General features: G+C 53.4%; 6 protein-coding genes across 6 annotated transcripts; 3 read left to right on the top strand and 3 right to left on the bottom strand.

Annotated features, from left to right (window-relative positions):
- Positions 1-346: 346 nt before the first annotated feature.
- On the top strand, positions 347-1,062 carry M406DRAFT_354431 (RBP11-like subunits of RNA polymerase). Its single transcript, XM_040922912.1, has 4 exons — positions 347-443; positions 524-615; positions 671-747; positions 806-1,062. The coding sequence occupies exons 1-4, from the start codon at positions 360-362 to the stop codon at positions 964-966; spliced, it is 414 nt and encodes a 137-aa protein (XP_040781360.1). The 5' UTR covers positions 347-359; the 3' UTR covers positions 967-1,062.
- M406DRAFT_344154 (NADH dehydrogenase, alpha subcomplex, subunit 6) lies at positions 1,057-1,793 on the bottom strand (the record flags this gene model as incomplete). The annotated part of the gene is made up of 5 exons (XM_040921949.1): positions 1,057-1,138; positions 1,204-1,314; positions 1,378-1,524; positions 1,629-1,690; positions 1,748-1,793. 5 exons carry the CDS (start codon positions 1,791-1,793, stop codon positions 1,127-1,129), a joined length of 378 nt encoding a protein of 125 aa, XP_040781359.1. The 3' UTR covers positions 1,057-1,126.
- Positions 1,794-2,237: 444 nt separating this feature from the next.
- Positions 2,238-2,924, top strand: M406DRAFT_354430 (G10 protein; the record flags this gene model as incomplete). Its single annotated transcript, XM_040922911.1, has 3 exons — positions 2,238-2,450; positions 2,549-2,595; positions 2,649-2,924. The coding sequence occupies 3 exons, from the start codon at positions 2,238-2,240 to the stop codon at positions 2,743-2,745; spliced, it is 357 nt and encodes a 118-aa protein (XP_040781358.1). The 3' UTR covers positions 2,746-2,924.
- A 92-nt stretch (positions 2,925-3,016) lies between these two features.
- Positions 3,017-4,175, bottom strand: M406DRAFT_32736 (uncharacterized protein; the record flags this gene model as incomplete). Its single annotated transcript, XM_040920197.1, has 3 exons — positions 3,017-3,219; positions 3,301-3,529; positions 3,831-4,175. The coding sequence occupies 3 exons, from the start codon at positions 4,173-4,175 to the stop codon at positions 3,017-3,019; spliced, it is 777 nt and encodes a 258-aa protein (XP_040782396.1).
- Positions 4,176-6,237: 2,062 nt separating this feature from the next.
- On the top strand, positions 6,238-7,962 carry M406DRAFT_216364 (uncharacterized protein; the record flags this gene model as incomplete). Its single annotated transcript, XM_040915484.1, has 2 exons — positions 6,238-6,347; positions 6,402-7,962. Coding segments are annotated over 2 exons (1,671 nt in total), but the record flags the coding sequence as incomplete, so codon positions are not given.
- A 967-nt stretch (positions 7,963-8,929) lies between these two features.
- On the bottom strand, positions 8,930-11,500 carry M406DRAFT_320361 (uncharacterized protein). The gene is made up of 4 exons (XM_040919375.1): positions 11,187-11,500; positions 10,571-11,029; positions 9,982-10,477; positions 8,930-9,801 (listed from the first exon to the last, which is right to left on the bottom strand). Exons 1-4 carry the CDS (start codon positions 11,236-11,238, stop codon positions 9,759-9,761), a joined length of 1,050 nt encoding a protein of 349 aa, XP_040781356.1. The 5' UTR covers positions 11,239-11,500; the 3' UTR covers positions 8,930-9,758.
- Positions 11,501-11,531: the final 31 nt, after the last annotated feature.

Below are 11,531 nucleotides of genomic sequence, written 5' to 3'. Positions count from 1 at the left end.
ACTTGAAGGAAGCCCGATAACGAAATTTCCTGGGGAAATTTTCAGTGATTTCTATTTTCTTTTCATGCGTGACATCAGCCTTGTCGGGCTTGAAAGCCAATATCGACGGTCCTCTAGATGAACCCCAGGTTTTGAAAGTGGGGCAACGGGACGCGCTGTGGTGCACAGCAGTACTTAGTACCGCAGCGATAACAACCTTATCGAAAAATCTTGGGAATGCATCCGTTACCCAAACTAGACTCATCCACCCCAACTTCTACCACAAAAAGTCGTTGTCACGATCCAGAACGAACCACAGATAACACTTGTTGCACTCAGCGCTTTGATTCATCATGTCAGCAAACGGAGAGGATACCGTCATGGACGACGCACAGGCGTCTCAGGCTGGCGAGACTGAGCAGGCCGCCGAGGAGTTTGAGGAATTGGAGAACAAGTTGTTTCTGGTACGGCATTGTGCCTCCATCTCTCGCGCGTGTATTCACCTTGAATGAAGACACAAGACTAACTTGGGGGTCTCTTATAGCTGCCCGGCTCCACGCCGACTGCGGCATCCTTTGAGTTCCGCGACGAGGGCCATACCTTGGGCAATGCCCTGAGGTACATCATCATGAAGAAGTAGGCTATGATCATAAACTAGGTTCATGACCATCTCACTAACACGCAACTACAGCCCGGATGTTGAGTTCTGCGCATACGCCATCCCTCACCCATCAGAGCCCAAGATGAATATGAGAATTCAGACCTACAGTGGGTGACCTTGACTGCTCCTGTGAGGCGGTGATTACTGACGGACATAACTCTACAGAGGAGACTACGGCTATTGATGCTTTAAAAAAGGGACTGAAGGACCTCCAGGATCTGTGCGATGTAGTCGCTGAGAAGTTCTGGGAGGCTCGGGTGCCCAGCGAGCCAGCACCCTCAAAGAAGCAATTGCTGCCCAACGGCGAGCCGCGCTTGTTTGACTGAGGTTGAGGTGGAAGGTCTTGAGAATGATTTGCATGGGATGGCGTTCACGGCGTGACGGTAGATGATAGGACATTGGAAAAAAGGAATTCTGGATCAGCAATTTCGGAAACCTCTCTCTATTTGATATGTACAGGGGGAAGGGGGGCTCTACAATCCCGTTTCAGTTGCGCCCCTGTTGATAAGGCCGTCAGTATGTGGACTCGCGCAGGTGTCATACGGGCCAGGAATAGAACTTACCTCCAAGAAACCCGACATGAAGTTGGTTGGTAACCTCTTGTCCCCTCTGAAGTTCTCCTCCTGGAAGTACGACATGACGTGATTCGTCTGCTTCCAAAAGTTCATCGTTTCCTGTGGCCCTCCCTCGTCAGTGCCGAACTCCACCGACTATAGAGTATTTTTGCTCCAAATTACCTGGTATTCTGCATGGCTCTGGAAAAGCAGCACATCCACGACGGGCAGCTTGCTGACGTATCGGTGCTTCTCGAACTCCTCCCTCATTCTCGTCCGAATGACCGAGACTGGTAGGGGAACGTTGTACATGGTCTGAATCTCAGGTGCCTGCAGCCGGGGATCTCGTCAGCCTCAAGCTCCTTCAGACTTAAATTCTCGATCGATCGGATCTTGGGGGGGAGGTCGTCTCTCGCCCATCGCTCTTGACGTACAGCTCGAATCCATTCCCGGTAGGTTGCGAGCACCCGCCGTTGCGCCTCGGCCCAGTTGGTTGCTGTCACAGAGGGGTCAGTGATCACTGGTCAAAAGATTCTCCATAAATTGTACTGACATTGCCGCGTCTTGCGCGCGAGTTGTGTAGGTGAGATGGTCGCCATGGCTGCTCAATCGCTCGTGGGTTTGTGTGTAGAGGCGCCTTGCTTCCGATCTTCGTCCTTTCCCAGGCAATTGACGTTCCAAAGGGGAGCTCGCAGCGGGCCGTTTTGGCGCTGGGTTATGTAAGCCAATCCCCAACCCCGGGCGGGGGGTTCTAGGATGGGCTTGCCTGCCGCTCGCCTTTCTGGTGCCTTGAATTTCCAAGCCAACATCGATCGCTATTGCAACTAAAGTACAAAACGACGAGGGAACAAGGAATACACTACGTTCAGAAACGTTTTGTTTTTCATTCAGGGAACTCAGGATATCAACCCATCCCCCCTTTGCAACGCCCTACTGCATACCGCCGCCTGAAGATGCCTGCGATCCGCCATGCGTCCAAGCGGAAGCCCCCGCCAGAGGGCTTCAGCGACATCGAAGACGACCTCTTGATCTTCAGCAACAAGATGAAGGACGCGCAGAACACACCCACAGACAACGTGCCCAAGCACCAGGCACAGTGGCCCATCTTCCAGATCTCACACCAGCGGAGTCGGTACATATACGAGCTCTATTACGAGAAGGAGGCGATAAGCAAGCAGCTGTATGACTGGCTACTGAAGAACAACTACGCCGACGCGATGTTGATCGCGAAGTGGAAAAAACAAGGCTACGAGAAGGTATGTCACACTGGACTGGGAAATTCATCTTTCCAAGAAAAGGACGCGGGATCACGTATCTTGAGATGGCTGGATGCTAACGGGTCGGGATTTTCTAGCTTTGCTGCTTGCGATGCGTCCAGACCAAGGAGACAAACTTCAGCTCGTAAGTACCCCATCCTTATAGCTACCTCGACCATCGTACTGACAGCAAAACAGCACGTGCATATGTCGCGTACCACGGGCACAGTTGAAAGAAGACCAAGACATACAATGTGTTAGCTGCGGATGCCGGGGCTGCGCCTCGAGCGATTGAGCGAGCAGAGCACGTAGGGCTAACAAGACGAATATGTTTGCATGGAAAAGCAGGGTCAGCTTGGAGTTCCGGTCTTTGCGGCTTTATAAATTCTGCGATCAAGAGGGGCCACATCCAAGGAGGCCAGGTAGGCGTCTCCCCAGGCCTATTTTTGCAAATCAATAGGAGGTTTATGGTTCCCGTCACAGGTTCTTTCCGAGTCTATGCTATGTTATGGGGTATCTTGAACACTCGAACCACCAAATGACAAATTACCGCCCTTGCTGTCAGCCTATCGTCGAACGGGCTCAGCTTTGTGCTTGGGGCCGAGGCGGATTGCTCTCGGGACGAATCGCAGGGCCGACATTGCACCTGCTAAATCTTCCATCTGAGCGTCGACGCCGGGCGTCTCTTGATTTTCACCGGTTGCCTCCTTCTTCTCGTCGGGGCTGTTTCGGCTCTCTTCGGCTTCCCTTGGTATGTTCTTACTCGCCACTTGGGGCTCGCTCGCCAGTTTTCCTGCATCCTCCATCAGAAGCTCCTTCGAGGGGATGCTGTTACCGGTCTCCTCGGGACGTCTGGAGCCGGTCCCGTTCGCCTTGTTGGGTTTGCGACCACGGGGACCCTTCTGCCAGTTGCCTCGATGTTTGTAGTCATCGACCAGCATGGATTTGCGGCCATCAATGCCAAACTTTGTGACAGCGAAGAAATAGTTGGCGGGATACTTGTGAGACATTATCAAGTGGTCTTGCCTCTTGCCTATACCTTTGAATCTCTCGCCGCAAGTCTCTACAAAACAGGCATACTGTGATTCTGTTAGTCTTTGGATCCAAGGACGGGTGTCTGGCAGGGTTGGACATGTTCTTCCAGATGTGTGTTAAAGATGGAACTGGAGGACAACGAATGGTAGAAAGTGCAGAGACCACCTCACTTGAGGATATCCTGCAGATACTTTGCACTAAATAGATTACTCTACAGGATAGATGGTCAGCCAATAATAGAAGCGGCCGTCACCTCTGTAGGGCCCATTCTACCTAGAGCTTATGTCCTCATCGTTCGTATTTTTGCTCGGGAAGTAATTTTTTTCAGGCGTAAGTGGAACTTACAATTGGCTCGCCCTTCTCCCGCCTAATTTTCGCAAGGGCATCATGCTGCTCCAGGATATGCAGATCCAAAACATGTGACGTGGGAAAGTTCCTCCTACACTCGAGGCATCGATTCGTGTGAACTGTGTTGTAATGCCCCTCGTAGTCTCGGTAGGATGAGAACCGCAGGCCCGGTGTGTGGCCCGGCAGCGAGCACTGTATGACAGTCGTAGCAGTAGTAGTGGCCTCAGGACCTGTGTCGCTGTTGTCTAAGGTTACGATCTTGGAGGCTAGAGCAGTGGCCACATCCTGGTCGCTGGCGGAGGACGCATTGTCATCGTCTTCTGCGTGGCGTGTGCGCTTCATGGTTTTGGAACGAGAGGCTGGCGGGAAGGGTGTGCGTGCAGCCGGATGCCTTGAAATCCGCGTGTGTCCAACCATGAACGGTGCTTACGGGTAGGCAGAGAAACCCGAGAAACTTAGGCGTGCTGGGATTTGCAACTCAGTAGTCCCAAACAAAAACAAAGATCATTTCGGAAGATGTTGTCCCATGTGAAGCTTGTATAAATGGGCCCTGGCAAGCGAAGCTAGACGTGGCGGATAGATAGAGGATCTGTGTGCCAGCCAAGCTCTACTCCCTCTCCTGCCGGGATCCCAGGGGGCTGGATGGTCAAATTCTTATTTTTTGCTTGGTCAAGAACTGACGAGGCTGCCTATGTCAATATAGTTTCTTGTTCTTCCTTTCCTCCCTTTTTCTTTCTTCTTCTTTTTAAAGGTACGTATCTGGAAGAATCGAAAGTTATGGTACTTTTCAAAGTGGCCATGAGCAGAACGTCAGAGATGGACAGTGCGCACTGAATGCCGGCAAGGATGGCGCACCCACTCTTCCGCTGCAGGTGCCAGGACCCTCTCCATGCGGGACAAAACCCCCTTGTGAGCATCCTTAACTACAATCTACTGTCTACTGTATTATCATTTACAGTACCACAAAATGTAGTACAGCAAGTACAGAAAATAGTACACTGCAACACACGACTCTTTGTCGGGTTACATGCCTCTTACATCACGACGGAAGCATCTACGTATTTAATTGTGCTCTCAATCAAGTGACTCAAGGTACAGTACGTCTCGACCTGACCGCGAGGTTTCTGGATCATTCGCAGCCCAGCGCCCGAGGCGGAGCTGACTTGCAAGCAAAGAAAGCGGGACATCTTCATACCACAGATTGGATTTCCGCAACTAGATAACTGGCGCAAGGGACAAAGTGCCTAGCCAGCGACAGAAGGCTGGTGATATCTAGAGACCTTGCTGCAACTTCATGACTTCACTACGCTATCGACCACCGGTCTTAAATTTGGCCACTTAATAAATGATCCGTAGTTGTACAACGTCCTAAGGACATAGCAAAATGGGCCAGGATACCTTGAAAATTACAAGGTTAAGCATACTAGTCTGTTCATCTCCACGCAATAAAATACATCCATGGACTCTTATCAACATCCTGCTATGAAATAATCCTGAGAGTAAGTCGGACTGTGTGCTGGTGGTCGAAATCGATGTTGAGGTTGGAGAATCGGCAAATCAGTGGTCGGGTACTCCGATTCCGTGTGACGGGCACTAAGGTAGGCCCCCCAAGGCCTGGTCAAAAGTGGCAAGCAATGTGCAGGGGTTCTGATCCCCGTTCTAAAGAGCCCAACTGATCCATCAATTGGATGATCCAGGCAGAGGAACCGCATTTCGTTCCGGTTCCTGGAGGAGTAAATGCCATCTTGGCGATGGTTGCCAAACTACACCACTTTTCCTGTTATCTCTTGTGCTGAATTCTCGGCTTCCCTTTCAATCATTATTGTTTCCGACAGGAATACACCACTTGGTATTCCTGTCACTTCCCAAGCCATTGCATTTCTAGCAAAGGAACAAAGCTAGACGTACTTACCCCACCAGATGTGGCCATCAGTGCTTGCTTGTGACAAAACCCACTGGCTCCAACAGCAGCAGCAAACCATCCCCGCCTACAGCCCCCCAGCAACATTCAACTCACCCCCAGCACCACCATCACCATCAGCACAGTCAGTTATGGATCGCCAATGCTGTGCTGTGCCAGTTTCGACTATGTATGAGCCCACTCTTTGACTGTGGGCTCAATATCGTCTTGCGCATACATCTCTTGGCCTTGTCCATCACTAAACACTGAACACATCCTCTCTACCCATTTATCCCCTTCCTTCCCCCAAGTTGCGTCGCCAATCGTTGCTGCCCACCATGGCTTCCGCCATGGAGACCCCAGCAGCTAGGGCGCAGGCCTTCTGGCAGTAAGTCATGTGCTGCTCTCACAGAGGATTGCGATATCAGGATGCTTCCAGGCTCGTGGTGGACTCGTCGGTCGCATGCTGTGCTCTACTGACAACCTTTCCACCCGCTCAGAGAGGCGAAGAAGCAGCGATCGAAGATCATTCGCGAGATCGAGAGCCTGAAGAAGGGAAACAGCGGAAAGACCGAGGAGGAACAGCTGAGCAAGCTGGAAAGCGGCTTGGCCGAGTACGTGAAATGCGACCCATCGCGACGACCGCACAAGTCCTGACCCAGTAACAGGTTTCGCCTCCGCTTTGTCTACACCATCTCGCAAGACCCTCGATTCACCTTCGAGCAGGACGCCGAAGAGGTCATGTGGAAACTCCACACGTTCGTTAACCAGGCCTATCGTGACCTCATCTACGGCAACCTCAAGGGTCAGCAGCACGTCGTGACGAAGCGCAAGGTGGAGAAACTTTACAATAATTATTTAAAGACGGCTCTTTTGTTCTACAAGGGTTACTTTCAGCGTCTTGAGGCTCTCCATGGGATGCCCCAGATTCCAAGGATCAACCGCCTTCTGGAGCTACAGGCTCCTGCTGTCGACGAGTCCCAGAGCGCCACCATTCCTGCCGACGCGGTCGAAAAGTCGTTCCACGCGACGCTCCTCCACCTGGGAGACATCTCGCGCTGGAGAAATAAGGCACGTCCGCGACCGGATGGCCTGAAGACTGCTGTACTCTTCTACGAACTTGCCAACGATCTGAAGCCCACTCATGGCGCTGCACATCATCAGCTTGGAATTCTCGAGGATGACAACCACCTGCATATCGTCTACCACCTCTACCGCGCGCGAGCTATCGAGACCCCGCATCCTAACGCGGCAGCCAACCTGGAGCAGGAGTTCAAAAAGCTCCTACAGCCATCCACACCCAGCAAGCGCTCTGGTCCTCCCGATCCAAACGAGGCTTTTGCCAACTGGTTCACCAAGCTTCATGCGCGCTTGTACAAGGGAGATGACTTTCCCCCTGAGCTAGAGGAGGAGGTCTTGCACCGACTGGATATCACGCTCAAGAAGCCAGGCTCTTTGCCTCTCATCTTGAAGATGGTACTTGTCAATATTGCAGCGTACTGGGTTGCGAAATCCAAGATTGAGAAGGAGTGGAGCCTCAAGGCGTCTGCTTCTTGTCAATTCATCTTGAGGCTGAACGTCCGATGGATCCTGGCCATCTCCCGCCTGTTACTTTCTGAGCTAGAAGAATTTGTCAAGACTGCTCCCCCTGCACAAGACGAATCCACCAAGAGAGGCACTACTTCGGATGGTTCTCAGGAGTTCAGTGCTTTCACCGAGACTGCGCTACCTCTAGCACGCATCTACATGGCTTGGCTTTACATCTATCGTAACGACATCGTCGACTACCAGCAGCATTTGGGCTCATACGTCTTTGACATGTACCGAGCTCTTGCCCAGACCTTGACAGTGGTCGCAAAAGAATTCACAGGCAACACGATGGCGCCGTCGCCCTACCTCCTTGTCGAAGATGAAGTAGCGCTGGGAATGAAGCCGTTCGATGACCCTGGCCTCCCGGCGATGTGCCGTCTCCAACACGAATCGGACAAAGGTACCCTCAAAATTCACTGGGAGGACAGCGGTAACCCGAAGAGCAGCTCTGAGCAGGAGATGTTGAGTCGTATATTTGACTTGATGGGCTGTGGACTGTCTCTTGCATTTGATGAACGATTTCCGCTAAGCATCAACACTTCCACCTCCCAAGAATTGGGCGGCGCAATCACTGTCTCCTACCTGGAAGGCGGGAAGCCACCGATGCTCGCCCAAGGCCCCGTGAACGACTTGCAACCCACAGATCAAGACATTGACCAGCTCCAAGGACAGTTTCGCAGTCTCGGCTCTTCTCAGGATGCGCGTCCACAGCAGCATGTCAGTGGCGGTAGAAACATTGGCGGACAAACCGCGGTTACTCAGGGCAATAGTGGCTTAGACCATATTAGGGCTCCGTCCGGCTCTGGAATTTTACATGAGAACAGTGCTGTGTACAGTAACCCAGGGGCAAATGACATTGGAGAGACGGAGTCGGACCTGAGTCTCGAAGCTCGCATCGAGAATATGGTGGACAATCTCTTGGACGATGACACCCCAGACTTTGGTACTCGGGCCCAGCCAGACTTTGCAGGTGCACAGCGCGGTCCGCCTCATGACATAAACCCTGGCATCGCCGACCAAATCTTCGGCAGTGTGCCCAGGCAACTCCATGGTGGCGCTGGTGTCTTTGACAGGGCCAGTCCTCCTTTCCAGTGGGATGCACCTGCCAACGCGTCAAGATCTGTCGGTGGCCGGACGAGTGCGACGACTACGCCTCAACAGGCTGTCTCCCCTATTCACATGTCGCGCTCTCGCACATCTACCTTCAACCCTTCTGTCCCGGCCTTCGGTCCCGGCTCTCGACCACAAAGTGATTCAGAGGAACAGCTCTTCCCAGCCGTGAGCGGTACGCTATTTGGGAGTCCATATGGCCAGAGCGCCCTGCGACCCGGGGGTTCCTCGTCTGGTGTCTCCGGGTCCGCTCGTGGTAGCTTTGGGCACTCGAGACAGAGACTTGGCGGCTCTGCCGACAGCAGTGGAGCCTCGCCTTTCCTGTCGGCAAAGGACGATGTTCGTGCCTATCGGACCGCAGCAGGGTCTGAGAATGTTGACCTGAAAGGAAAGATGCCATCGCCTCCAGGATTTGAGTGGGGCAATAGTTCCTTCTCGACCGCATTTTCCCAGAACGCATCGGGACTGCCAGCCGTCAACAGCCCCTTCGGCCTGCCTGGAGCGAGTCCCGAGCGCGGTCTTGGTCAGCGAGATGCTCTTGCTAACTACCAGACCTACGGTGCACAACCGAGCAATTGGGCCCAGTATCACCAGCCCAACAACTTCGGCACGGCGAGCGATGGCCACGTTTTTGATGCGACTACAGCATACGGACGAGGTGACATTGTAACGAAGGACGACCCAACGCACTTCCGCAATGCCATGAAGGGCACTGCGATGGCAGCTGGAGTCCAGCAAGTTGATGCGCATGATCAGATGACATTCCAGAGCGCGCTCGCTGATGATCATCCAAAGCCCAAGAGATGATAAACCAATCACGGCAATGCCCGAGACCTCAAAATGGCATTGAGAGACAATTTGCGCTGGGTTTGGCTTGCTGCCTTGTTCAGGCCCAAGAGATGCTAAGTGCCCTGCGATATCTTGTCACTGGATATGCAATTTGGAAACGGATGCTCAGCGCCCTCGAGATCTCAACTGATCTCAAGACCAGGCCCTGGAGCATGTTTCGTTGTGTGACTGCAGAAGTCTCTCTGTTTGAGTTCGATGCAAGTGGAGGGGCTTCCTCCGTTGGGGAAATTCGATTCTTTCTGTCTGGGACGACGGAGCTCGCTATTTACAAGTCATCTCGACCTGTCAAATGGGGGAATCATCAAGTTGAATTCTGAGATCAAGCGACACGCTTCGCTCTTCCCGGCACATGCAAAACTACCGTTGTTGAAACCATGAGCTTTTACCCCTCCCTTTGAAAAACACTGGACGCCTGTCCCTCAAATCGGAGCCTATCTCTCTATAGGAAAGCAAATACAAACGTGTCATGAGCAAACTTAGTGCGAGCCTGCTTCGTAGGCCTTCTTGGGGAAGGGGAATCTATGGTGGAAATAATGTTAGTCGTGTATCTGGCAAGATTGTGTGAAGAAAAGGGGGGGGGGGGGATGACGGAACGAGCGGGATCACTGAAAGTTATTTCGCAGTTGTGCGGTCTGCGCTCTTCCTACAGCATAGCTAATTTTGTTCTGAGTAATAAGAAATGAGAAAGAATGCACTTACGAAGGACCCAGCTCTTGGATGCTGAGCTTAGCGAGCCACTGGCCCATGTGGATAGACTCCTCGAGGCTCTTGCCCTGCACGATACCAGCGCAGAGACCACCAGCAAAGGCGTCACCGGCACCATTCGTATCGTTGATCAAGGCCTTGTCGATCGGGTGCACCGGGTACTCCTTGACGGCGTCCTCGCCCTGGACGGCGACGAGGGTGGGCTCGGTGCCGTGCGTGATGATGGCGACACGCTTGCGCTGCTTGTTCTCCTTGGGCAGGTTGGCCATGAGCTTGGCGATCTCCTTCAGGTCCTTTGTCGCGTGGCCCTGCGCCTCGGCCCATGTCTCGGCCTCGGTCTCGTTGCCGATGATGTAGTCCCAGTACGGGGCGCTGGCGTCCAGGGGCTCCTTGAAGAACTGGGCAATGAAGGGTGCCGAGAGGGAGAGCACGAAGGTCTTGTTCTTGGCGGCGGCCTCCTTGGCGAGCTCCATGATCGCGGGAGGGCACACTAGAGCAGCAGTAAGAGAGCAGGTTGTTTCATTAGCTGCCTGTCACCTGCAGGGAGGAGAAGGGGGTGGAGGAGGCCTCAGCATATGCATACCCGTGAAGTGGTATCCGCCAATGTAGTACACCTCAGCGTTCTCGACCAGGCTCCAGATCTCGGGCTTCTTCAGGTGATCCAGGCCATAATGGTTGGCGGCGCCAAGATCGGTGCACATGCTCCTGTTGTGGCCGGTGATGACAACACCGCAGCGGCCGGTGGGCTGCGAGGGCTCGACACGGTACTCGACGCGCAGGCCCGCCTTCTTGACGGCATCGTGCAGGATGGCGGCGTACTTGTCGTCGCCGACGCCGCCCAGGTAGACGACGCTGTTGTCTGGCAAAAGGTACTGCGCACCGCGGGCGGTGTTTTGCGCCGCTCCACCCGCAATCAACTTGGCCTCGTAGTTGTTGAGCAGCTCCTCGTACAACGGCTTGTGGTTCTCCTCGGCGAGGATCGCGTCGTTGGGCTTGAGGCCGTACTTGGCGAGAAGCTCATCGTTTCCGACGGCCTGAATGTCTGGTCATGCAAAACAGGGACAAGATCGAGCGGTCAGTCGAGGGTGTGCGGTTGTAGGATGGAATTTTGGTGGGAGGTCAAGGGAGGGGGAGGGGCAGTTTGGACCTGGGAATGGGAGTGTAGAGCTTCTCCAGGCAAGCTTCGGAAAGGGACTCACCGAGGAGAGGGTTCTCCAAACACAGGAGGGGATATTCTCTGGAGGCGGCCATCTTGGTCAATTGGCTTGGTCGAAATGGTGTAGAGTGGAAAGGTCTGAATCTCTGTACTGCTGAAGGGATGAGGATGGCGGGGTTGCAGTAGAAGAGCTTGGAGGGACGACCGGAGACATAGTGGGGTGAGATCAGACCCCTGGTTTCCACAGAGGCGAATCGGCACAGTCCCCGCGAGAGCATGCTGTCAACTCAAAAATCAATCAAAGTCGCCGAATTGTCGTCAAATCGGGGGGTTTAATTTGTTCCTCCCTGGTCTGGACGGAGGAGTAAAGCTGGGCCCAAATTAGAGC

The sequence above is a fragment of the Cryphonectria parasitica genome (assembly GCF_011745365.1).
Source record: "Cryphonectria parasitica EP155 unplaced genomic scaffold M406scaffold_1, whole genome shotgun sequence".
Classification (NCBI taxonomy): Eukaryota; Fungi; Ascomycota; class Sordariomycetes; order Diaporthales; family Cryphonectriaceae; genus Cryphonectria; species Cryphonectria parasitica.
This window is presented reverse-complemented; position numbering and strand designations above follow the sequence as displayed.